Source organism: Ciona robusta, chromosome 9 (assembly GCF_009617815.1).
Source record: "Ciona robusta chromosome 9, ASM961781v2".
NCBI lineage: Eukaryota > Metazoa > Chordata > Ascidiacea > Phlebobranchia > Cionidae > Ciona > Ciona robusta.
The window spans coordinates 787,286-813,517 of NC_143243.1; the positions used below are offsets into that span (position 1 = coordinate 787,286).

The 26,232-nt window shown below is 37.8% G+C and overlaps 4 protein-coding genes and 1 long non-coding RNA gene across 8 annotated transcripts; 3 read left to right on the forward strand and 2 right to left on the reverse strand.

The window, feature by feature from the left end:
• Window positions 1–339: 339 nt before the first annotated feature.
• On the reverse strand, window positions 340–2,345 carry LOC149730564 (uncharacterized). 2 transcript variants are annotated; one of them, XM_089885346.1, is made up of 2 exons: window positions 1,859–2,345; window positions 340–550 (listed from the first exon to the last, which is right to left on the reverse strand). In XM_089885346.1, the coding sequence occupies exons 1-2, from the start codon at window positions 2,343–2,345 to the stop codon at window positions 525–527; spliced, it is 513 nt and encodes a 170-aa protein (XP_089741472.1). In that variant the 3' UTR covers window positions 340–524. The 2 variants fall into 2 exon arrangements, with proteins under 2 accessions (XP_089741472.1, XP_089741471.1); XM_089885345.1 differs by lacking the exon at window positions 340–550 and adding an exon at window positions 1,466–1,787.
• Window positions 2,346–4,644: 2,299 nt separating this feature from the next.
• LOC149730565 (uncharacterized) lies at window positions 4,645–12,589 on the reverse strand. Of its 2 annotated transcripts, XM_089885344.1 has the most exons (11): window positions 12,466–12,589; window positions 10,950–11,525; window positions 10,496–10,527; window positions 9,713–10,054; window positions 8,066–8,165; window positions 7,396–7,497; window positions 6,725–6,896; window positions 6,169–6,400; window positions 5,836–5,973; window positions 5,320–5,408; window positions 4,645–5,088 (listed from the first exon to the last, which is right to left on the reverse strand). In XM_089885344.1, the coding sequence occupies exons 2-11, from the start codon at window positions 11,489–11,491 to the stop codon at window positions 4,720–4,722; spliced, it is 2,118 nt and encodes a 705-aa protein (XP_089741470.1). In that variant the 5' UTR covers window positions 11,492–11,525; window positions 12,466–12,589; the 3' UTR covers window positions 4,645–4,719. The 2 variants fall into 2 exon arrangements, with proteins under 2 accessions (XP_089741470.1, XP_089741469.1); XM_089885343.1 differs by lacking the exon at window positions 12,466–12,589 and having other exon boundaries at window positions 10,950–11,682.
• Window positions 12,494–13,500, forward strand: LOC149730566 (uncharacterized). The gene is made up of 2 exons (XR_016385737.1): window positions 12,494–12,637; window positions 13,020–13,500. It is a non-coding gene; the product is annotated as an uncharacterized LOC149730566 (long non-coding RNA).
• Window positions 13,501–15,275: 1,775 nt separating this feature from the next.
• LOC149730567 (adenosine receptor A3-like) lies at window positions 15,276–21,189 on the forward strand. Its single transcript, XM_089885318.1, has 9 exons — window positions 15,276–15,421; window positions 15,477–15,632; window positions 15,928–16,165; window positions 17,253–17,434; window positions 18,247–18,338; window positions 19,088–19,297; window positions 19,798–19,995; window positions 20,279–20,363; window positions 20,426–21,189. Exons 1-9 carry the CDS (start codon window positions 15,361–15,363, stop codon window positions 20,665–20,667), a joined length of 1,464 nt encoding a protein of 487 aa, XP_089741444.1. The 5' UTR covers window positions 15,276–15,360; the 3' UTR covers window positions 20,668–21,189.
• Window positions 21,190–22,002: 813 nt separating this feature from the next.
• LOC149730568 (uncharacterized) lies at window positions 22,003–25,916 on the forward strand. 2 transcript variants are annotated; one of them, XM_089885321.1, is made up of 8 exons: window positions 22,003–22,478; window positions 23,121–23,290; window positions 23,543–23,767; window positions 23,979–24,082; window positions 24,379–24,629; window positions 24,791–24,968; window positions 25,333–25,572; window positions 25,783–25,916. In XM_089885321.1, the coding sequence occupies exons 2-8, from the start codon at window positions 23,185–23,187 to the stop codon at window positions 25,894–25,896; spliced, it is 1,218 nt and encodes a 405-aa protein (XP_089741447.1). In that variant the 5' UTR covers window positions 22,003–22,478; window positions 23,121–23,184; the 3' UTR covers window positions 25,897–25,916. The 2 variants fall into 2 exon arrangements, with proteins under 2 accessions (XP_089741447.1, XP_089741446.1); XM_089885320.1 differs by lacking the exon at window positions 22,003–22,478 and adding an exon at window positions 22,486–22,628.
• The last annotated feature ends 316 nt before the right edge of the window (window positions 25,917–26,232 follow it).

The following is a 26,232-nucleotide window of genomic DNA, read 5'->3' on the forward strand; positions in this document are numbered from 1 at the left end:
GGAAACTAGCGAAATCGTTCAGACGCGTCACGCTTCGATGGGTCTGGTAAAAAGTTGATTCGCGGCAATCACGTGAATCGAAGTCAATGATGTTAAAACTCGGATAGTAAGTTTAATGTATCTTCTGAAACCGCATTGCAGTTGTGAGGCAGGTAAATGTTTAATTGTTTTAAGATTGTGTTTGGTACCTTATACGTAAAATGTTTTGGCTGCTTAAAACTTTTGTACACTGTATAACTAACACGCACGTGCATACGCCCATTTCGTTAATCGATATTTATTGTAATACCGATATACCTAATCCTACTAATTTACTCTATCAGTGCACCAATATTGAAGTAATAATATTAATATATATATTACAATGAGTCATTGCTGCATTCCTGGCTGTACATATGTGTACAAAAATGCAATTATAAAACGGTCTCTTTTTAAAATATTACGTCCGGAGTTTGCAAAGTCCGAAGAAGAACGGAATCATCGGGAAAGTTTGGTGCAGAGCATCTTGTCTATCCGTGATCCAACTAAGGGTGACAAGATAAAAGACATGCTGCATAGAGAAATGTAGGTTTTAATATAGTTTACGTAATGTTTCTTCTAATTGATAATGAAGAACTCACACATTTTTATATAATACTTACTTTGCTGGTTATGAATTGTTTATTTATATTTATTATTTCTATAGGGCATCTATCTGTGAAGCACATTTTACGGAAAATGATTTCACAGTGCACTCAAAATCTAAAACATTAAAATTAGGATCAATTCCAACACTACACATGCCTGAAAACTTAACAGGATCAATTAAGTATGTTGCACATCTCTTACTTTAAGGATTCTCATCTAATAATACTTAGCGGTTACCATGTGAAGTGCCCATAAAGAATGAAAAGACAGATGTGGGGGTTCTTTCCTACACTAATCCCTTCTATTGTTTACACTGTTTTCCTACACTTTGAATTTCTTTTTTTCTGTTGCCTTAAGTTTCAATTAGGTTTCTTAAATAAAAATGTCAAAACTTAAAATGAACTGGTGTACAAATTATATTTGCAAAGTTTACAACAAACACATACACAGTGATTATTAACAAGCAACAGCCTTTTAGCTCGGGGTGCTTGAGATACCCGATCTGACCTGCTGCTCTACCCAAATTTATCACTTCTCGAGGTTTTTTTTGTTAAAGCAGGACAGAGGCGCTTCCCCGAGATCCAAATTTAGGTCAAAGAGCACACAAGTATTTATAGAAACAAAATCTACATGGAGGCACCTTCTGGGACACTATGTATATAAACACACAAAACAGAATTAGGTATTTTTGCACATCTGTTTCAGATCACTCCTAATCCCCTTTGATATACAAGAACGTACAGAGCGCTTGTTCCTAAACATGCATTTAGCCAAGTTGTGACCTAAAAGTTTTAAGAATAAGTGGAGCATGAAGTTTATGACCTGAATAAGGGCATCATAGTCTTGTTCCCATTTATTAAATAAAGAATCCACAAAAGCATGATATTCCTGATCCCTTTTTACAAAATCTATAACACGTGACAAATTGATATTATCTGGTTGCTTGGATGTCTCTACCTCATACAACATAAAAACTTTATTCATGAATGTTTTAAAAATAGAATTAGGACAGTGTAATGCATTTTCCGATTTTCTCATTGCAGAAACAAATTTATAACTTGGCTCATCTTGACAGAATGTTTAAAGAATGATTTGGTGATGGGTTTTGTAATGTTGTATGGCCTTTTTAATTAAGAATCCACTAATATATTCAAGTATTTCTGAAATATAATTATTTATTAAACTCACAGCTCCGAAAACAAATGAAAATTTTAGAGTTTTATATACATACCTAGATCACGTTCGCCTATGTTCTCGATATTGTAACCAGCAGCATTGGTATGTTGTGTGTTTTTGTTTTTTTGGTTTGCGATTGCATCCAGAATTTTTATTAAAATTTGAGCAGCCAAGTGTTGTGGCATTCCTAGATTTTCATCTGCATTCATACAAAGCTTGTTATACTCCATGTACAATTTTTTACAATTCTGATGCTGTTTGTAGTTTCCAACTAAATCTTTGATGGTTTTGTATGACTGCTGTGGCATTGAATAATACTTTTCTGGAATTACAATACCTATAGAAGTGGATGCTGTAAGGGCTGCCTGGTATATCAATCTTATTTCGTCGTCTGTAGTATCAACTTTGTTGTGACTCTCTTTGTGAATGGTTAAATCGTATGGATCATAAAATGAAGCACTACAATTTTCACAGGTGAATGTGACACGAACTTGCTCAAGCTCAAGCAACGCTTCTCTGACTTCCTTTAAATTGCTGCACATTATGAAATTTAAATTTCCTGTTATATTCTATGTATCTGTTTGAGAATATTTGCTTAATATTTAATGTAAGCCATTTGACACATTGAAGCAACGTAAATAAATTCCAGTCTGCAGAATATATAAGATATTGTTCAAAACTAAAAGTTTGCGCATACACGTGCGACGTGTCATACTCTGCAGACTGGACTGATTTAATGCGTTCGATCTGTTTATACCAGATCCAGTCAAGCGTGAAGCGTCTGAAACTGGTTTTTCGTTGATAATTCAAACAAAGTACTATATTATAACGTGAAACTTTCAAATATAAAGAAAAATATTGATATTAACGTAAATTGTTTCTTTTTAAATAATAATATTTCGGAAATTAGCAGTTAAAGTGCAAAAATCACTTGTCACGTGACCTTAGTTTCCTATCTATATGTTTAGATATCTATGGCTTAATCGTATATTGAAAGCATTACCTAATGCCTAATACTTATTACTCAGATATGCCATGCAGCGCAGTAAAGTGAATTGAACATACGTCGGTGTACTTTAGTATTACAGCAACTTGGCAAATATTTAAGTAGACCGTTTTACAGTCGAGCGAGTGCAGACGTTTTGCGTTTTCAGCGTATTTTTAACTCGTATTGCGTTCTCGGGTTTAAACGCACGAGTGCCGATTCGTTTTATGGTGTATTATTTTTTAACTTGCAGGTAATTACATAGCAATGGCGTTAAACAAAGACCCTGGCGTTCAGGATGTCGCTGACTCAGTTGAAAAGGCGTACACTACAATTGAGAAGTATATTCTTCACACACCGTTGCTGCATTCGCCTTATATATCGTCTAAAACGGGCGCGAATGTCTTTCTTAAGCTTGAATCAGAGCAGGTTACCGGGTCTTTTAAAGTAAGAGGGGCTTATCATAAGATATTAAGTTTTGGAGAGAATATAGAAGAAAAATATGTCACTGCATCTACTGGGAATCACGGAATGGCTTTCGCTCTCGCATGCAAAACACTGGGACGAGTTGGAACAGTTTTTGTGCCGACGAATGCTTCAGCTGCAAAACAAGAGCGAATGAAGTTGTATAACGTTGAGATTAAACAGCACGGTGAAGACTGTGTGGAGACTGAGGTAAAGGCTCGGTCTGTTGCAGAGGAAACTGGCGCTACCTATATTTCGCCTTACGCGGACTTGGGGGTCATTGCGGGCCAAGGAACTATCGGAGTTGAAATCCTTCGAGATCTTCCTGAAGTTGATGCTGTGTTTATAACAGTTGGGGGCGGTGGGCTCATTTCAGGTGTTGGTAGCTACATCAAATCGCAACGTAGTGGCGTCGAAATAATCGGGTGTCTGCCTAAGAATTCTCCCGTTATGATGGAGTCTGTTAAGGCGGGTCGTATTATAGAGATGGAGTCGTTGGAAACGCTCTCTGACGCCTCTGCTGGCGGTGTTGAAGCTGGGTCTCCTACGTTCCCGCTATGCCAGAAAGTTGTTGACCGTTGGGTAACAGTAAGCGAGGACGAGATATCAAACGCAATGTACATGATGTTGTCACAACATAATAAGGTGGTGGAAGGGTCGGCAGGTGTCGCCCTTGCGTCGTTCTTGAAGCTACAAAAAGAATACGTAGGAAAGAATGTGGCGGTTGTAATTTGTGGCGCTAATATTACTATGAGCAAACTAAACTACGTAATACAACAACATTAAACCTAACGTTATGGAACCCTCGACTCTTATTCATGTTGCAAGTCAAATGTTTACGTTTCAACTGGTTTAAACGTTTGACGTATGATGGGGCGGGGTAAAATGGGACATGTTTTCATTCTTTTTTATCCGCCCATTTGGTAGTAAACAAAGAGTATTTATAGAATTATATAACCGTCCTCGCGATTCTAAAGAGGCGTTAATCGGATTTGGGCGCTAACAGTATCTCCTTTTCACCCGCATCAGTAGTACATATAGTTATTGCGTGGTACATTTAATTCACTTTAATTTGTATAAATTTTCACTGTTAATTGGTTTTGTGCTTAAAATAGTTAAGGGTGCCGGAATAAAAAGAAGACTCGTTTATAGTGATGTCAATATAGTTTATATATCCTCGCATGGCTGGGAAACAACAGTCGTTACAGCACGAGTATTCGGTTTCATAAACCTCGTGCCCGCTAACGAGTTAGTTAACAAGTGCGTGACGTTCCAGGCTAAATGTCTTGCCGAAGGACACGCATGTCCACAATGATGGCGTCCAGTCGCTAATTATCTAACATCTGCATGTTTTAAGACTGCCATGGCCAGCTGTAATACATAACTACCAATTGTTGAGACAGTTTGTATTCTCATATTTAAAATAAAGATGTGCATGGAAACAAAGCGGAAAATAGAAACTTCGATTATTCTAAATTATTTGACGTCAGGTTTGCCGTGACGTCATTTTCGGAATGTGACGTTGAAATGACGTAATACTCGCTCTCGTTATGCTTGACGTCACTATTTGTTCCGTTAGTACTGAGTTCCAACTCAAAATCGTCAATAAACGAAGCTGCATTCTCAGTTTGGGGTAAATCCCCCTGTAACGGGTTAAAAGCGTTTACATCGAACGGCCTCAAAAACGATTGTGACGTCAGACATGTGTCATAGCCGGAATCCGAAGGTTTAATGACGTCATCGGGATTTCTCTGGTAAGGGAGTTCACTGCATGTGACGTCATTGTCAAGATTTGTGACGCAATAATCGGGCGAGATGGAAGGAAAGACAAAGTCCTGAAAAGAAAAGAAGAATAAGAGAAAAGTTTGAAAGAAATTGGGAAAAGATAATAGTGAGAAAGTGGGACCAATAAATGGGCACGAAACGTTGGTTTTTTAGCGTCGCTTTTTTTTGCGAAACACAATTTACTATTCATTGGTTTAAAAGGCTACATTATCTAAGTCTGTATCATAGTTAGGTCAGGGCTATGATATAAATACACGTATGCTTAGTTATGCAAAGATTACCGGTTCGTTGAATGCTTGCTCTAAATGAAGTTTGTTCCTCTTTATAGGAGGGTGGGATGACATGTTGATCATCGGGTGGATTGGGGAAACTAAGAGTAAAAAGAATTTGGTTATTGAAACTGTTTTACCCTTGTGTGGTGGGCAACGACAGTCGTTGTAACACGGATGTTCTGTTTTATACACCTCGTGCCCGCTTACAAGTTACCACATATGTAACTTATTTATCCTCGAATGGTGGGGCAACGACAGTCGTTATAACACAGGTGTTCTGTTTCATATACCTCGTGCTCACTTACAAGTTACCACGTATGTAACTTATTTATCCTTGCATGGCGGGGCAACAACAGTCATTATAACACGGATGTTCTGTTTCATACACCTCGTGCTTGTTTACGAGTTTCAGTATATTTAACTCTGTTATTTTTTTGAGGATTTTTTTTAACTTGTGTTATTTTTTGAGGAATTTTTAGCAGCGTTAAACTTCGAACCTCTGGACTAAAGTTATGAGAGTTTTACCTATATGATCAGTTGTGTTTGACGTCATCACAGGTGATTGTGACGTAGTTTTAACTCTCCACTGCCGCTTTGTGGCCGTTTGTCTTTCATTATTGCTGCTGCTTCGAGGTTTCCAAGATTTGTTGCTGTCTCTGAAACCTGTGGAAAAATAACATTGCCGTTTAAAAGAGGTAACAGCATTAATTGAAAATGACAATGTCAAACGAAATACAACGAAAGGTTCATACATGGCGAAAGAAGCAAGGGGTTGGGGGGATTTCGGCCAGAGTTGGTTTATTATCATTAAAACACACAGCTGGGCTTAAGACATCTAAAAACAAGTTTAAACGTCACCTTTAGCGAAAGGGTTCCTGTCAATTTTAAGTTGTGTGATCTGTTGGTTCTGGTAAGCTGTCACGGTCGTGAAGGCGCATTCGGGAAACACAAACGTCATGACGTCATCACGAATGACGTCATCGATCCTCCCGACGGCGGGTACGTAACTGATGACGTCATACTTGGGGAATTTGCCGCACGATATGAGATGAATACGAGGTTGGTATTTATGCATCGAGTGCAGGATCAACTGGTGATAAATAAATGTAACTTATTAATCCTCGCGTGATAGCTATAAACCACATTCGTTACACCACGGGTGTTCTGTTTCATAAACCTGATGTCCGCTTACGAGTTACCACGTATATGTAACTTTGTGGATGTTTACAACAACCCATCAGTGACCACTTTGTTGGAGAAATTGACGTTAAGTGTCTTGCCCAGGGACACATACCCTGCTCAGTGGTAGCATCAGTGTCGAATTTAGAACGTGTACCCTCCAGCTTCATTGCAAGCGCCCCAACCATTACCCTACCGTACTGGTTTTTTGTTACATCATAATAATGGTACTCACGTGACCCTTGTTGTTCTGTTCGTTATTGGTCAGTTTTAATTTGTCGAATGTGATTGGCTGTTTCATCCATACGTCACCAGACGCTGGCGAATCAGGATGCACGTAAGTTCGAGGTGGGGTGCTTGCTTCTGTGGTGCCTGCTGCCATCCATTGGGAGCTATGGTAGACGTACCTGGTGCATGGGGTGGGCTAGTGGTTAGCACTGCTACTTAACCGGTAGCGGCACAAGTTGTTTATTAGGGAACTACAAGCACACGTTTGTTCATGGCCTTAGTTTTTTATTTAAAGGGTCTTCGAACCTTGGAAAATTAACAAACACACACTGAGGTCCTATAAAGCAGGACGTAGAACAGACGGCCTGGGATATATATAGTAGGGTGGGGAAAGATGGGACACCTTTTCGTTTAGTTTACTCTTTTCATTTGGTAGTAAACAAAGAACATTCAATGAATCATAAAACCGTTTCATCACAACTTCCACAGAGCGTTGTTCATTGTTTAAAATATGATCAGGGTATTTGGATATTATATGTGCTAAAATGGTCCCGTCTTCGCCCACTCTATCAAATCTGAATCCGTTACCCATTCACGCTCAGGGTTGGCGGTAGGCTATAGTGTTAGTGTAAATAGGTTTTATAAACACCGTAGTTTTAGTTCAATATTCTATCTTACCTGTATCTGTTGTTATCTACTGGCAATATATCAATAGCTAGGATGTACATAGACGTTGGGTCCAACCCTTTGAAGTTCAGTTTGATGGATGGGAACATTCGTCTGAAATAAACAGAAGAAAACTTAATTTTCAGGTCAGTTCCCCAAATAAAAATACGTGATGTGTCTTGCGTGTGGGTTACGAAAGCTTTTTAAAAAATCCCATCTACTTTAGGGAAAGAACAGGTGCTGCCCGTGGTTATAGTTGTATGCATGATGGACTAGTGTATTTTTCTATATTGTAAACTTTAACTTGAAATAACGTCATGCCAAGTTTAAGCAGCTAAGTTAGGCAGTTGATCAATGTGGCGACCAATGCATTTTAAATGATTTGTCTATTTAATGGGGTGGGGGAATATGGGACACTTTTTTATTTTATTTTCTTGCCCAATCCGGTGGTAAACAAAAAACATTTAAAGAATTACAAATCTGTATCCTAACGACTCCAAAAACTGTTGTTAATTGATTAAAATCTATCAGGATATATGGATATTATGTTCTAAAGCTGTCCCGTCTTCCCCCACCCTACTGTACATACAGTATACATTGATATTAGACAAACGTAACAGAGAATAAAAGTATATATTGTTACGTAATACTGATTGTTCTGGAATATATTTATGACGTATACCTGCCAGCCTTGGTAATGATCATCTCGGTCCCAATTTCGTGAAATTTTCGCCAAAGTTCTTTATTTACGAGGTCGATTGAGATTTGATCCGATTTGTGTGCTGTAGTATATGTATGTATAAGAAGTCTGGCTACTACATGGGTGTCTTCTTATACACCAGACACACATGGTGTATTCATATACCTCATGCTCACTGTCAAGTTATAATATGGGTGTCTTCTTATACACCAGACACACATGGTGTATTCATACACCTCATGCTCACTGTCGAGTTATAACATGGGTGTCTCTTATACACCAGACACACATGGTGTATTCATACACCTCATGCTCACTGTCGAGTTATAACATGGGTGTCTTCTTACACACCAGACACACATGGTGTATTCATACACCTCATGCTCACCGTCAAGTTATAACATGGGTGTCTTCTTATACACCAGACACACATGGTGTATTCATACACCTCATGCTCACTGTCGAGTTATAACATGGGTGTCTTCTTACACACCAGACACACATGGTGTATTCATACACCTCATGCTCACCGTCAAGTTATAACATGGGTGTCTTCTTATACACCAGACACACATGGTGTATTCATACACCTCATGCTCACTGTCGAGTTATAACATGGGTGTCTCTTATACACCAGACACACATGGTGTATTCATACACCTCATGCTCACTGTCGAGTTATAACATGGGTGTCTTCTTACACACCAGACACACATGGTGTATTCATACACCTCATGCTCACCGTCAAGTTATAACATGGGTGTCTTCTTATACACCAGACACACATGGTGTATTCATACACCTCATGCTCACTGTCGAGTTATAACATGGGTGTCTTCTTACACACCAGACACACATGGTGTATTCATACACCTCATGCTCACCGTCAAGTTATAACATGGGTGTCTTCTTATACACCAGACACACATGGTGTATTCATACACCTCATGCTCACTGTCGAGTTATAACATGGGTGTCTTCTTATACACCAGACACACATGGTGTATTCATACACCTCATGCTCACCGTCAAGTTATAACATGGATGTCTTCTTATACACCAGACACACATGGTGTATCCTTACACCTCATGCTCACTGTCGAGTTATAACATGGATGTCTTCTTATACACCAGACGCACATGGTGTATTCATACACCTCATGCTCACTCTCAAGTTATAACATGGATGTCTTCTTATACACCAGACGCACATGGTGTATTCATACACCTCATGCTCACCGTCAAGTTATAACATGGGTGTCTTCTTATACACCAGACACACATGGTGTATTCATACACCTCATGCTCACTGTCGAGTTATAACATGGGTGTCTTCTTATACACCAGACACACACGGTGTATTCATACACCTCATGCTCACTGTAGAGTTAACATATGTGTCTTCTTATACACTAGACACACATGGTGTATTCACACACCTCATGCCCACTGTCAAGTTATAACATGAGTGTCATCGTATACACCAGACACACATGGTGTATTCACACACCTCATGCTTACTGTCAAGCTATAACATTTAAACAAAAGTATTTAAAATGGTTTTCATTTTAGACGAGGACAAAAACTCTAATAAAGGAAATCTTATAATTTCCCTCTGTATGTACTTGCCTATATTTGGCGGCCATTTTGTTTCGTTATCTTGAATATAATGGTTGTTATGACTAGTATGGTGTTGGTTAGGTTGGTTGTGGATGTAAAAGTTTTCTAGGTCTTGCGGTGGCGCAGTGTTGTGGTTAATACCGGGGTGGTTGATTGGTTGATTGAACGGTAGAAAGTGTGGTTGGTGGTTTGTTGGGATAGGTGGGTAGTTTGGGGGTTGGCTGCATGAAAATCCATTCATCAATGATAAAAGGTGGTAGCTGCTGGGAATGCTGCTCTGTGGCGCCTCCGTGCGGTCAGTGCTGTGGTTACGTGGGGAGTGAGTAAGGTCTATGATTGGTGGGTGAGGATCTGAGAAAATAATGACGTCAATGATGGTTTAAACGGTGACGTCATTGATGATGTAATTAGTGACATAAACAATTTTCTATGTGGATTTTGTAGTTTTATCTACGTGTTGAAGTAGGGTGGGGAAGATGGGACACCTACTTGTTCTTTCTGGTCGCGTTTGAGGTCAACAAATAACATTTTTTATAACCGTATTCTAACGACCCCATAGACGTTTGTTAAATGTTTACAACACAGTCAGGGAATTGGATATAATATATGCTAAAGGTGTCCCATCTTACCCCACAGTACTATATGCTCAGAGAGTAAACGTTCAAGTTATACCATAGGTGCGCAATTGTGAGCCTTATCTTATTGCGGGTCTCCGTTCTGCTCATAGTTTAAACGTAAAGTGTGTTCATATTAACTATGTTTATAAAGAAATGAAAGCAAGAAGTTACGAACCTTGGGCGAGCGGAAGTGGGGCAGAAGCAATGCTGGAGGGAAGAAGATGAAAAGATGTAAGAATAGAATTAAATCAAAAGATGGTGATTTTGTATTGGTGTACAGTTATTGTTATAACAGGACCGCATAGTCGTATTCGATACTGTAAGTATGGAAACCAATGAACGATAGGTTTAGGGAAGAGTTAATGTTAAAGGAATAGCATTTTGTATTTGAAAATAACCATGGCCTAAACTCAATTGTTTTGAGTAGGCCATGATATAACTTGTTTATCCTCGCATGGCGTAGCAATGACAGACGTTCGCTTATAAGTTACCGCGAATATATAATTTTGTTGAATATTGTATGGTGTAGCTGGCCGTATCAAAATGGAAATAAACAATGCACATCTGATCGCACTAACCCTTTTACCCGATCTATTTTATGTGATATTAACTCAGAAATAGTCGCTTACTTTGAGTCATCTCGCGGTTCGTTCCATTCGTTCACTTGAATTCCAGATTTCCAATCATCGAAGCGTCCATCGTTTATGACGTCATTATCACATCCCAAAACCTCATTGTTGAATTCATTGTTTGGTGATAATTCACGCGTTGACACGTAACAATCGCTGTTGTGACGTATAAGGGTGTCGAATTGAGTGGAACAGTGGCCATTGTCAAAGTTTGTTGCGTCATAAACAGCATTATTAGGATCAGGCTCGCTTATTTCGATTTGGTCATTTCGAAATACTTCCGGGTTTATATTTTCCCACGGTAGAAAAGATATTTCGTCATCGTGATTCGGGTGGTTTTGTAGTGACTCATCAAAGTTTTCCGACGAACGAGAAGTTTCGGAGATCGAATCCGAAACGCTCCGAAAATTCCCTAAGTCGGATAGTTCTGCAGCATCCTGAAGATGAAGCGGGGAATCCGAAATTCTCCGAAGATTTCCGGAAGAACCCGAAGTGCAAGGATCGAAGGAGGCTGACTCAACGTGCTCCAATGACGAAAACATGACGTAACAAGTAATACCGCAGCTATGGTGATTGCTGGAATAACGATTCATGTAAAAAAACAAAAAATATTAAAAGTTTGCAATCAAACTAATAAGGATGGTAAAAAAAAACTTAAAACTAAAAAAATAAATAATTAAATTAGGTAAAGATACTACGTATTTTATTAATTTTATAGGCGCAATAAACTAATGGTGCCAAAGCCAAAATGCAATGTTTTAGAGCACTATAAAGACTTTGCGTCTTTTAAATCAACCTAAGTATGCTTAATTTATCTAACGCGATATTTTTGGTACATTTTGGTTTTAACCTATATGTGAGTAGGTTACGTTCATGCCAGAAGAGCTTTCCAAATATATATACAGTACTGGTGGGGAAGATGGGACACCTTTAACACATAATATTCAAACATCCATCGTGTTTCAAACAATTAACAACAGTCTATGGGAATTGTGAGGATGCAGTTTTAATTTTTTTTAAATGTTTTTTGTTTACCACCAAATAGGTCAAGAAAATTGAATAAAGTGTCTGAATAAATATTCCTCCGCCCTACTTTATATAGTTGTTGTAGACTTTTTTATGAAAGTGCATCCGGTGAAGTGAATATCGAGCGTAGTTTGTAGTTGTCCGCCATTAAATGTTGTGTAAGTAAATAGTAGACTAGACAATTCATCGCATAATATTTTTGTTAACTAGAAGCGCATTTAAAAGTAGCGTCACACTTATTTTGTATATATAGTATAGGTTGGGGTAACATGAATTAATTTTTCATTTATTTATCGTTCCATTTGGTTGTAAACAAAGAGTATTTTACATAATTGTCTAATCGTATCCTCTACACGACTCTTTTAAAAGAGTGTTTTTAATTGGTAAAAAAAGTATCAGAAATTATGAGATTTTAATTGCTATATCACTGTATTATATTAAACTAGGTTCTTTCTATGTCAACATTAACAAAAAACTTTCACTTTCTCACCTTTGGAACTTCTGGTCGTTGAAGCGACGATGCTCCTACTCAGCACTCCACAAGATTGTGACGACCAAATCAAGACACGGCTGTTGACAACTTGTATAACGCCTTTCTCTTGCTGTACAGCAGTGTTTCCAGACCTTTAGTCTCCATTCGCGCTTTGTGTTCCTGCGTATAGGTATGGAAGTGTACCCGTGAACACTGGGACCCATTTTATTTGACTTCTGTTATTATCATTAAAGACGATTAAGGTTTAACGTTGCTTTACTTTTGGTGAAAGTGAAATATGAACTAAAATCTCGTAATGAGTAATCTGGAGTTTAAACTATACTATAACATTACATCGATTTATTCCGGAAAGTTTTGGAACATATCCTTTGCATTTTACAACGGCTTTGTATGAATATAAGATATTGGCTTTGCAATTTATCGAATGCAAATACTATAAAGTATAAATCATATTTATTCTTTTTAACCATTTTGTGTCTTTTTATAACGATGAATATAATAGGTAAACATTACAGAGCCCAACGTTTGCAACTTTTGGGTGTTTTATTTAGATAACCCATCAGTGACACCGCTAATTGTCTTAACATATTTGACCACGATGTTGGCAGCATCGAGCTTCAAGCCCCTACCCTGCGGTCTTCAAGTGAACCCTCTATACATTGTACCAACAATACCACCTTGCAACATCAACCGTTATATACAGTAGATTGGGGCGAGATGAAACACATTTTCATTCGATTTTTTTGTCTTACTTGATAGTAAACAAAGAACACTCAAAGAATTATAAAACCGTATCCTCACGACTTCCATAGACTGTTGTTGATTGTTTAAAACACGATCGGTATATTTGGATATTATGTGCTAAAGGTGTCCGTCTTTCCCAGCCTACACTATATATTTGTTAACATGTGATATCACACTACTACAAGCTTTATACTACGCCCAATTCATTACATTACGTCATTTTCCATTTGCGTCATAAAAGTTACAATTTGCGTCATGAATTTGAATAAACTTGAATAATTAACATCATTTTGTTGCGAATACTACTCTAAGCAAGCACAAGGTGTATAAAATATGGCGCATTTCATTACCAAGTTGAATCGCCGCTATTATGTTAAAATGAAAAAAGAGAAATTAATTTATGCAGCAAAGTGTTATAACGGCTCGTTGCCCGCCATGCGAAGATAAATAAGTTGCACTTATTCTTATGTTTCAATTAGATTGAGAGAAAGTCTTAAACAAATTTAATTAAATACCAGGTAACGTGTTCCAGTTAAGTCAGATGGGTGGGTCTTCTAAATAGGATCTATATATACGAACTACAAACATATACGTTGAACACCAATGCTGTATAGCCGTGTACATGAGTGTAGACACACCGGTATACATCGGATATTGCGTGGTGATGTTGGGGAAATAATTCTAATAAAAAATAGGATTTTCCTTTGTTGTAGAGTTGTAGGTGGAAATGGGGTTCAACCGCGTTCTATTTATTTTCGTGGCCGATTTAAAGGATGACATAATATATACTATATACCTATATATAATACTGTGGGGCAAGATGGATACCGTTTGCACATAATTTTTCATATTTCTTAATCGTGTTTAAACAGTTGGCAATGCTTTTTAGAGACGTGAGAATACGGTTATAAAATTCTGTAAATATTCTTTGTTTGGTACCAAATGGGACGAGAAAAAAAAGAAAGATAACCCGTCTTACCCCACCCTTCAGCCAACTGCATTAGCACTATCAGTCTATTATGCGAATAGACACATTACGAAAGGTTTAGACTTCGAGGGTTCAGAGTATATACGAATTATGTCGTGTTTTTCAACATAACGACACTCATCTCTTTTGGTTTGTCACTAATTGTTACGTCACAGATAGATTTGAACAAGGAAACAAAGGAATTTCCTGACACGACAACGTCACAAACGAAATATCAAAACAACAATCGCTTAATTATGACGACACAGTGCAAGACGCTACACAGGACGTAATGCGCGTTCGGGTTTTCGGAAACTGTTTGACGGTTTATGTTATGTCGATGTCTATAATATATATGGTAAACCTTATAACGCTGTAAGATGTAGCTGTGTGTGTATATATGTATATGTTGAGATAATAATAACAATAATAACTTATTTGTCTCTTCGGTGTTGGTAGCGGAGATTAGTTAATGGATTTAAAACTAGAAAAGATCAAGCGATATAACGACAGTCGTTAATATAAGGTTACGGTTAAAAGCAATTGTTTAATTATTTGGTCAAAAGAAGCGGAGTCGTCGCACTTAGATATATGCGTTAAGTGGATAGTGGATTTAAATGTAATAGAATACTCGTCATATTGAAAAACTTTGTATATAGTAGGGTGGGGGAGATAGGACACATTTTCATTCTATTTGCTCGTTCTATTAGTTAGTAAAAAAAGAACATTCAAAGAATTATAAAACCGTATCCTCGCGACTCCCAAAGGCCGTTGTTAATTGTTTAAAACACGATCAGGATATTTGGATAATATGTGCTAAAGGTGTTCCATCTTACCCCACAGTAATATAAGTCTGTACCAACACTCATGTGGTATAACAGCCTATGCTTAAATATTGCAAGCTTTGAATGCGGTTTGCAAACACGAGTGAATTTAAACATATAAAAAAGGGCTTCACGGCAGAATGTTAGGCCATGGGCTCGAACCCCATGTCAAGTAGAACTATACAACTTCATTTAGTACAAGAAAGCTGTTTTATCATTTTGTAAAGGGTGTTTAACAACTAGTTGCTTTACTATTACAGTTTATAAACGACCGACTTAAATTTGTCTTTTTTTTCGTTAGAAACGCTTGAATAAAAAGTGACGTATGCGTTGCTACAAAACTAGAACTCACTCATAATGAATGTCTCTGTGACGTCACAAGCGAATAATCTGCTCCAGAACATGCTCACGACGACAGGTATTTTCGTTTAATTATTTGCAAACAATTCATTGTTTAACGTTTGTTTCAACAGAATCGACGCTTATGACGTCACAAGCAACTGTCGCGACCGCAATAAACGGAACTTGTTTTAACTTTGACAATAGCGCCGCTACTGTTGCGTCACAACTAATATTGGCGCTTGTTATTGTTGTACTTAACAGCATCGTTGTAACGGTCATTTACACAGGTAAAGGCAAACTTGTAATATACACCTTAAACCTTATAACCGAGGGTTTTTGTTTATTTTACCCTTAGTGGGTTAGTAAGACTGTCTTTTCGTTAATAAAACCTACTTGTGTTTTTTTAAATGCTTGGACCTTGGCTTGGACAAGACGTGGTTACGATGGGTTATTACCCATATACTAACCAAAACAAACATGTTATAGACGACCCTATACGCTATGCGAGCATAAATGAATGTACTCACCAATTAAATACCTTGTATATACATAACCATTAATATCATCGCTACGTTTAAACAGGGCCTAAGAAAACGTACAGGAAACCTGCATTTGTGTTCATTGGAGGTCTAGCAACAACTGACATGTTGTTAGCACTCACATTATTGGCTTCCACTGCAGTTGCTGTAGGGAGGTACCAACTTCATGCGGATGCGTGGGTGGTCCTGACAGCGATCACCAGCATCTGTTTCAACGCTTCTGTTAACTTCCTATTGGTTGTCGCTTTGGATCGCTTGCTTTTCATTGGCTACAACAGAAGGTGGGGAATTTGAATTTAGGATATCGGTTTGGTTCTTGTTTAGGGAACTTCCCCATAATAACCGGTGGCCTTGTTCAAAACATAGACTGACACGCAACCATCTCTTGGCCAGAGTTGGTTTAATAAATTACCCAAACCTGTCAGCCAATTTCTAAAATACAGAGCGGTACGCCTATGTATAGTAGCGTGGGGAAAGATGGGACACCTTTAGCACATAATATCCTCATATCTTGTTCGTGTTTTAAACAATTAACAACAGTCTAAATGAAAGTCGTGGGGATGCGATTTTAAGATTCTTTGAATATGTTTTGTTTAAAACCAAATGAGATGAGAAAATGGAATGAAAAGGTGTCCACTCTTCCCAAATCCTATTATCCATATTAAAAACTGATACGCAGGCATCCACCAAACAATCCGCTCTATTACGCTTCGGTAACAATGTATTTCTATACAAGACACACGTACACACACTAAAATCAAGTCGCGAAAAATAACTCGAACTCCTATTGTAACTTACGTTTAACCTCTAAGCGTAACAGGGTGATGTGATTGGTTATAAACGGGAATGGTTGGGTACCCGTTTGTAACATACATATTGACGAATCCTTCGGAATAAAAGACCAACTCTGACCTACATTAGAGGGCGTTGGCGTTCTTTGACACAAGACCTTACCGATATAGAACGGAAAAGTAACTTTCCCACTTTTAAAGTCAACTGTTATCATTTATAGATCTGCCTATGGCGTCATAAATATGATTGTACTATAACACGTGATATCAATGACGTATTTACAAACGTTTAAATGCGTAATTACTAGAGTAACTAGACAGTGAGCATGAGGTGTATGAATACACCATGTGTGTCTGGTGTATAAGAAGACACTCATGTTATAACTCGACAGTGAGCATGAGGTGTATGAATACACCATGTGTGTCTGGTGTATAAGAAGACATCCATGTTATAACTTGAGAGTGAGCATGAGGTGTATGAATACACCATGTGTGTCTGGTGTATAAGAAGACACCCATGTTATAACTCGACAGCGAGCATGAAACATACACCCTAACATAACCTTTCAACTTTCAGCTACCGAAAAGCGATGACGAAACGGAGAGTAATCGCGCTGATCGTTCTCTGTTGGGTTGTAGCTCTTATCCCGGTGTTTCCCCTGTTTGTGGGGCAAGTTGGGTCGTGTGCGAAATATTGTCTATGTCAGGCGGGCAAACGAATGGTGTGCGATCACCCCTTGTGCTCCAGGGTTGTGAAAGGTAGGACTGAACAGCCATAGTGGCCGCAAAGCTATATTAAGTATAATAGGATATTTTCAACCGTATAAGTGTCATGAACACAACATAAACTTTATTTTCTCTATCGCAAAAACTCAGTATATAGTAAGGTGGGGGGAGATGGAAAACCTTTTCTTTCTAATTTCCCATCCCATTTGGTAGAAAACAAAGAATAGTCAAAGAATTATAAAACCGTATCGACACAACTTTCATAGACCGTTGTTAATTGTTGAAAACACGATTAGCATATTTGGATATTATGTGCTATAAAGGTGTCCCATCTTCCCCCTCCCCACTATATATTAAGATGGGGTGAAATGGTACACGCTTTGTTCTCGTTTATCGTCCCATTTAGTAGTAAACAAAGAATATTCACAGAATTATAAAACCATAGACCCGCGACTCCCATAGAATTATATAACCATAGACCCGCGACTCTTAAAAGACCGTTGTTAATGTTAAAATACAGAATGTTATGTGGCCGGTAACCTTGTTTGTAACAGTTTGTTTATAAGAACATACACAACTCCTGTTACAAACCTGTAGCAAAACATGTTGTAAACTATATGACAACAACGAAGCAATTCGATTCAATTTACAAATAAAACACAACTGCTGTGTAAATGCATACACAAATGAAACATACACTTAAATAGAAACCTCATTATCCACATAAGTATAAACATTACACATAACAATATAATATGCTTAACCTGCTCGAATTGTGCTGCAAATATTTTAGGAAAATATGTCCCCTTATGTGATACGAAATATATGATGTTTATGTTTCGCAGGTCTTACAAAGCAGTTCCTGTTCGGTTTGTTCTTTTATTTCCTGGGAATGTTGGTGTCGATCGGCAGTGTTTATCTTATATTGTTTTGGAAGGTAGGTGTTTCTGGGTATTTATGACGTCATCGTCGTTCTTCGCTGAAACATTTGCCGGAAATGAAATGACGTCACAATACCGTTATATTTCTAACTCTATATGAATAACATCCGCGGGGGGCGATACATATGAACACTGTACCTAATTGCCCCAGTAAAGTAAAATCGCCCACACATCGGAGAGTTGTAATTTTAACTTGTAAAGACGATAGAGAACGAAACCGAAAGCTAAAGTCTAACGATTGTTACCAGATATATAAATAACGAAATAAAACCTGAAATATATGATTGTTGCGGTTAAATCGCTCCTTTGCATGGTATAACAGCATTGCGGGTAAAGTCAAATGCGTAGATATGACACATGTATTGTAACTGAACAATATGCACGAGGTGTTTGAAGACATCATGTATGGCGCGCAATGTTACACCCGTGTGATTACCATTAAACGTCATTACTTAAAGGATATTGATGACTGCGACGCCTGTTGTTAGTCTTATTCATCCAACATCATTGCGCAACATTAACCGTTGTAAGACACTTCGGTAATTGCTCCAACCCAGTGGTCATTAATGGGTTGTCCAAATTATCAGCTATACACAAAAACAATCACCCACAAAGTTACACATACGTAGTAAATTGTAAGCGGAAACGAGGTGTATGAAATAAAACACCCGTGTTATAACTCGTAAAGTAGCCCGACATGCGAGAATAAACAAGTATCTTCCACTTATTTATTACGTCACACCAGGTGAAGCGTCATGCAAATCGTGTTCGTGACCTCACAGACGGGTCACGTGGCAAAACCAACCGCATGAAACGAGAATTCAAATTAGCCCGAACCCTTGGTATGGTGGTGGCAGCATTCTTCTTCTGTTGGTCGCCTCCCATGTTGCTCTACGTCATCGATTACGCGTCATCCGATGTCGTCATCAGTGAAACAGTGGCGTTGGCTATACTGGTAGGGGGTTTGGGGTGTTGCAGGGAAATTGTATTTTTGGTGCAAATATTCCCCATAGTAATAAAATGCGACTATGTCTCCATAGAGACCAACGTGTTCTGTTTGTTTCTATTGTTACCCACCGTGTGTTTCCTGTCGCCATTTTAGCACTACTGACTTATCAAATATATAATAAGGTGAGGGAAGACTGGACACCTGTGCCACATAACATTCAAATTTGCTGGTCGTGTTTTAAACAATTAAATGCGGTCTATGGGAGTCGCGGGAATACGGTTTTATAATTTCTTGAATGTTCTTTGTTTACTATTAAATTAGACGAGAAAACAGAATGAAAAGGCGTCCCATCTCCCCCAGCCTACTATACTTCGCGAGCCACAACACAGGCGTTCTATAGTGGTTGATGTCTCCATATTTAGACAAAGAGTTACGAGTTCAAGGCTTGGCGCTTCCAACATTGTGGGCGTATGTAACAACGATAAATTGAACATTGCTATCTTTAGATGCCTGCTGTTCTCAACTCCCTATGCAACCCATTGATCTACGCCGCCCGTATTCCCCGCATGCGGAGATACCTTTGCCCATGCGCCCGTAGAGTGGATGAGACCAGCACCGATGGTAGTGGAAGCAGGAGAGGGAAAGATAGCAAGAAGAACCTTCCGAGTATCCGCAAGTCGACGGATAAGAAGACAGACACAAAGGTAGAGTATAAATACTTGGTAATGGGGAAACTACGTTTTAATTTTCCAAACGTGATTTTTTGAAAACGAATATTTTTTGACAGAGACAAATAATTTCGTTTAAAACAAATATGGATCCTTTCTTCGTTAAAAAAAAGCACGCAAGAAAATGGTGTATAGGTACCGAGTCCGGTTTGGGCTTATCAGAAAATCACTAAATCGCTAAATGTTCAAGATCAAAGGAAATACAAAACGTGTTTTTAACATATTTAAATCTGACATTTTTAACTAATTACTTGTTTAGAACCCGAGTGGTAAAGAATATGCTCAAGAATCTGCGGGGACTTCCCAACCGTCACAGGGGAACTCCAATATGGAAAGCACCATCGGTGAGTTAACATTTATTATAACAGATTTTGTTTCCAATAACGCTGGTTGATTTTCGTTTCAGGGGATTTACCGTCAAGGGAAGAGAAGACTGGCAAATTTGGGAAAGTCCCTTTCAAGATAGCGAAACGCATCCGTAGTTATATTGGTAGATCAACCAATGAGGAAGATTCAGCGGAAAGTGGGAAGTTAACGAACGGGTTCTCACAAGTCAATCATGACGTCAGCATCACCCCAAGTGCGCCGAATAGTGGTGGTGACGTGATAGGGGGCGGAAATGGGGGTCTTGATGAAAGTAAAATGTAATAAAGGTGGAGGGATCGGGTAATTTGTTCTAAACTCTTAAGTTATGGAAGTTAAAAAAGCAACAGCATAAAACAGGTTTCGCCATCAACCAGGACCAAAATACATTCCACAACTTTTTGTTTATAAAATTGTTCCAACTTGATGGCAAACATAACACTAGAGTTGTTCTGTGGCAACTAACTATGTCTTACGGTACACACCGTATATATCTAAGTTGGTTTTAATTGAAACAGTTTAAAATAGAGATCCGCTACGTTTATCACTCACGTCACTTTTAAATAACTTTACAAAACCAAAATTCTACCAACAATTTCGTTCCTACTGTTTGCCTACCATCACTTGCAATAAACGCATCTTACGCCGTCGCACAACAACGATTGTCTTCTTATAGGGCATTCCCGTATGCAGCGAAGTACTTTAAAACGGTTTAAAATTGTGCTTACAGACATTTTTCACTCGAGGAAAATGAAAATAACTTTTAAAAAAGTTTTACATCTCGACAAAAATACACCAAAAAAGATTTACTGGTTCACTTCACGTGTAAAATAAAATCCGCTAAAATTCAAGATAATTCTTGACGCGTATACTGCGTGCAAACGATTACAAATATGTTTCTACATTTTCTTACGCAATAGTTGTGCATATGTAACATAACATTAACCACCATTTCTAACAGATTCAAACGCTGTTAAAACGTTTAACCAAGAAACAACTGGGGTTCAAACCATAAAATACACCTTAAAATTTGTTTGACCAATAATTAACATAACCACTTTAGTTCGTATTAGTCCAATTCTTTTAGTAAAACTGTTGCTTTTTTGTTCAATGTCCCATTTTAATGTTTCGTGTACGATTACACACGTGTGAGTTTTACCTTTCAAAGTTTCAGCATTATGAGTTGCAGGTTTCATGTTGTGTAAATATAAATTATTTCAATAAATTTGTTTCTATAAATATTCAATTTAATGATTATTATAAAAGCATCGTAAAAGGAAAAAATGTAATGTTTCTTTTTTATATATAGCTATATAAAAAGAGATCAAAAATAAGTAAAAACTGTAGAAGGAAAAATATCAAATAAAACCGTGGCTGTAAAACCCAATCACCGTACAACCAGGTAGCATGGTCTATGTTTGTATTGTAGGGAAATGAGAAACAAACAAAAGTAAACCCGATCTTGAGTGTGTCGTTGACAGCACTTGAAGGAAATCCCACAAAAGTTTCAAAATCTTAAACCGCACTTTAAAACACTACTGACGTCATGTGTTTGGTTTTGAGTAGTGGGGACTTTTGTTTCACGCTTGTGGCTTTTGCTCTTGTTGGATGGATTCATTGATTTAAACGGGTCTAGTTATTTAACAGTGGTCTATAGCTTTATATCAGGAAATGCAGTCTTTTATTAAACGATTAATTCAGCGTATAGGTTCACTGTTTAAAAGCTTTATGAAAGTAGTGTATTTTGTGGGGCAAAGATTATACCATTGAAAAATAGCTTATTTTGGCAATGCAGTCTGTCTATATATCTCCTTTATAGAGTTCTGAGAATTCGGTTATACGATTCTGTACATTTTTTTTGTTTACCACCAAATGGAAAAAAAAAGATCATGAAAATAATAACCATCTTACCCCAACCAACTAAAGCGACCTTACTAATATAACAAAGGTTATTTAGTTTAAAGGGCAAATAGTTGCTTGTTTGTATTTTAATCAAGAGCGTAATTTGTGAATTCGAAACTTTAATCTAATTAAGTTCTCGAGTGCCATTGGGTTACAAAGAGAATCAAGTAAAGGGTTGGGACACAGAATTAAAGGTAACACATCGATATTATAATACCAGTTGTTGGTATATATATGTGTGTAACTATATACGTTGAAGTGACTGGAACACGAATGGTGTGTTTGTTTAGAATCCAAGAAACTTATAAGTTGAAGTAAATATTAAGCAAAAGTATGGAGACAGCGTAAGTATGTTAAAGAACGGAAAGAATTTGTTTCAGTAAAAAACAGAAACAGTCGCTTAAGTGTAATTTGCCCTTTGAGTGACATTTTAGTGATCTAAATCAAACAAAGCAGTTTTGGAAAGCAACATGTTTATTTTAATAATAATACATCTGTACCTTACAACTCTTAACTATATATTTAATTATAATATAGTAGGGTGGGGGAAGATGGGACACCTTTAGCACAAAATGTATAAATAACCTGATCGTGTTTTAAACAATTAACAGCGGTCTATAAAAGTCGCGAGGACAAGGTTTTATAATTCTTCAAATGTTCTTTGTTTACTACTAAAATGTACGAGAAAATAGAATGAAAATGCGTCCCATCTTCCCCCATCCTACTATATATAATGCTTCCATGACAAACATAGTTGCGTAAGAAGGTTTTAAAACCTGAACATAATTAAAGTAACGCGTTTATGTCAGCCTACGACACAAATATCTTTTCTATAGGTTTGTACAAGTTGACGTCACTACCGAAAACTTTGACGTCACCACCCTAACACCCGATGACGTCATGAAGCACGTGACCAACCCACGTAACTGGTATCATCGAGATATATCGAGACATATTATTCAAAGTTTGGTACAGACTGGGGAAAGATTACAATTACAGGATTCAGGTTTGTTTAATAAACTGCAATGGTTTCTTATATTTAGTCGCTTTAGTTGAATTTACCAGGTGGTCACCGATGGCTTGTATAAGTTGTTAGTCATACATAAAAACAGTCACCCAAAAAATTACTTATGCGGTAACTTGTAAGCGGATACGAAGTGTATGAACGAGAACACCCCTGTTATAACGACTGTCGTTTCCCCGCCATGCGATGATAAATAAGTTAAATTCATTCATTCAGCTATCTTTACCCACACAGAAACAAACATAACCAAACAACGGTCCTCTAAGAACCCCGACCACTATAACGCGTTGAAACGATATCGACGTCGTAAAGAGCCAAGTTTACTAGATCTAGTGACGTCATCAGCCAAGGAGGGGTCAATAAAGGTCATTATTACAAAGAAGAGAAAATCGAATGTGACGTTACCGCGGATACAAGCACCGCTAGATGGCGGCATGGAGGAGGCAACAAGAGATAAAAGTGGGGAGTGTAGTTGTATTTGTGTTTTTAAAGCTTATATGACGTATGAGCTGCTATTATGACGTACTTCTATGACGTTTGCCGGGTGACGTTTGAGTCGTTTTTCGTAATTTGCATATAAAGCGAAACCTAGGTAACATACAAGGTAATGTTAATGTTACACTGTTATATATATATATGTATATATATGTTGGTATATTTAATATTTTAGGAGAACGAATAACAATAAATGAAAGTAAACCCGCCATTGAAGAGATGCCCAGCGCGAGAGAAGAAAAAATTAAAATCCCAATATTTGGGAAGAATTTCACTAGCGTGAGTTTATTATGTTTGTCTTCAACAAAAATCAATTTCGAAATAAATAAATTTCACTTATTTTCGCTTGGTGGGGCAACGGCAGACGTTATAACATGGCAATTTGAACAACCCATAAGTGATCATTAGGTTGAAGTAATTTCCGTTAACTGTCTTGGCCCATAACATGTTTACCCATCACGGTAGCATCGTCGAGCCTTGGACCCATAACGCTGGCGATCTAAATGCCATGGCGTCTTGTGGACGTATGCACCAATATCACTTCCGCGACCTAACCAAATTGCAATTACCAACAGAACATAAAGGATCAACCAACGAAATCGAGCCCACCCAAACGCTTTGACCCTGTGTATGGTGTCTATGGAGATTCCCTGGTTTGCAATCCTACAGATTACTACACGTATGATAAGTGCTCTGATGCGCCACATAGCGGTAGAAGCTGCAACCTAAACTACCTTACTCCTGAGCTGGATGTGGGCGTGGCAGGCCACACCCCCAGAAGCAACCGAGTGACGATGCCAAGATGTCAATCTTATCAATTCGCTAAGTATGTCGTTACTACGTCATCACGTGTTACGTCATCAAGTACCATTACATTAAAGAGCATCTCACTGACGTAATTCGTTCGTCATTATCTTCTTGTACACCAACGTGACGTCATTGCCTACAAGTTACAATACTGACGTCATTAATGGTATTACGTCACAGGTTAAATCGCAAAAAGCGTGAATCTTTAAAACAGAATCATGACGTGCAACACTGGACGCGGCAACACTGCCCAAACAACGAGGTTGCGAAACAACAATATCAACTTTATAATGAACAAATATCTGCTGAGAATAAAAACAATCTCAAGAAAGATTATTTTTATCGGAAATTTGATCAGGTTTGGTTTATATTATTTCTAATTAAACATTACTTATCAATGCCTTGTTTAAGCTGTTTTCATTTTTGTTTAAAGTTATTATTCAGTTGGAAAATATAAATATAGTTACCCCAATGAGTTTATATTTTCAGGTAGGGAAAAATAAATGCTGCTAACAGACAATATCCATATATAGACAATATCTAACAGACAATATCCAATATTTCCTAATCGTGTTTAAACAATTAACAACTCTAACTTAGAGGCGTGGGGATATGGTTATATAATTCGGAATATAATATTCTTTATTTACCACTAAATTGGACGATAAAAAAAGAAAAAAAGTATGAACCATCTTACCCCAACATGCAATCCTACTTTAAAGGCGGGATTCGCCAAATGGGAACAAAACGAACACATGACGTCATCAGCCAACCGAAATTCACCGACCGACCATTTTTACACGGGAGCCCCTACTTTGGAGAGCTATGACATCGAGGCAAGTCGACCTGGAGTAACCCCTAACGCGTCATATGACGTTATGGAACGGAAAAGACGGAAAGCTTTTGAACGAAGGCAAAGATTGAATGAAATCAGAGAAGCGAACAGAAACAACATCGAATCGGTCCGTACTTAAAACTAAAACATTACATTTACATAGAACATCAATGATCGCGAGGTTTGGCGATTTTAGGCTGATGCCAAAGCGTTTATTGCAAACGTGCAAATTAAAACATGTTTTCGGACCTATAAGTCACTGAGTGCGCGAATTAATAATTTTATATAAAGGAAAGTTTCGCCATAGTTAACTTAGGTTACTTTTTATACTTTACAGTTAAGACAGCGAAGAATCTTGCGGGAAATGGACGCAACGAGTGAACGAATGAAGACGGTGTTGGATTCCAAGTTGTATCGTATATTTGGCGAACTGTCAACCGTTAAAAGTTAAATAAAAGAGAACAAAAGCTACACCCCTACTCGTATAAAATTGTGCTGTGTAATGGTAACCGAATCTTTGATATTAAATACCGTGGGGTAAGATGGGACACTTTCAAATTGTAATATTCAAATATCTTGATCGTATTTTAAAGAAAAGGTGTTTCATCTTCCCTCACCCCGCAATATAGTTGCAAAAACATAATTACCCACAAAGTTACATACGCGGTAACTCGTAAGCGGGCAGGAGGCGTATGTAACAGAAACCTGTGTTATAACGACTGTGGCTGCCCCGCCTTGCGAGGATGAATAAGTTGCATTCATTTATTTGTATTGAAACCTTTACGAA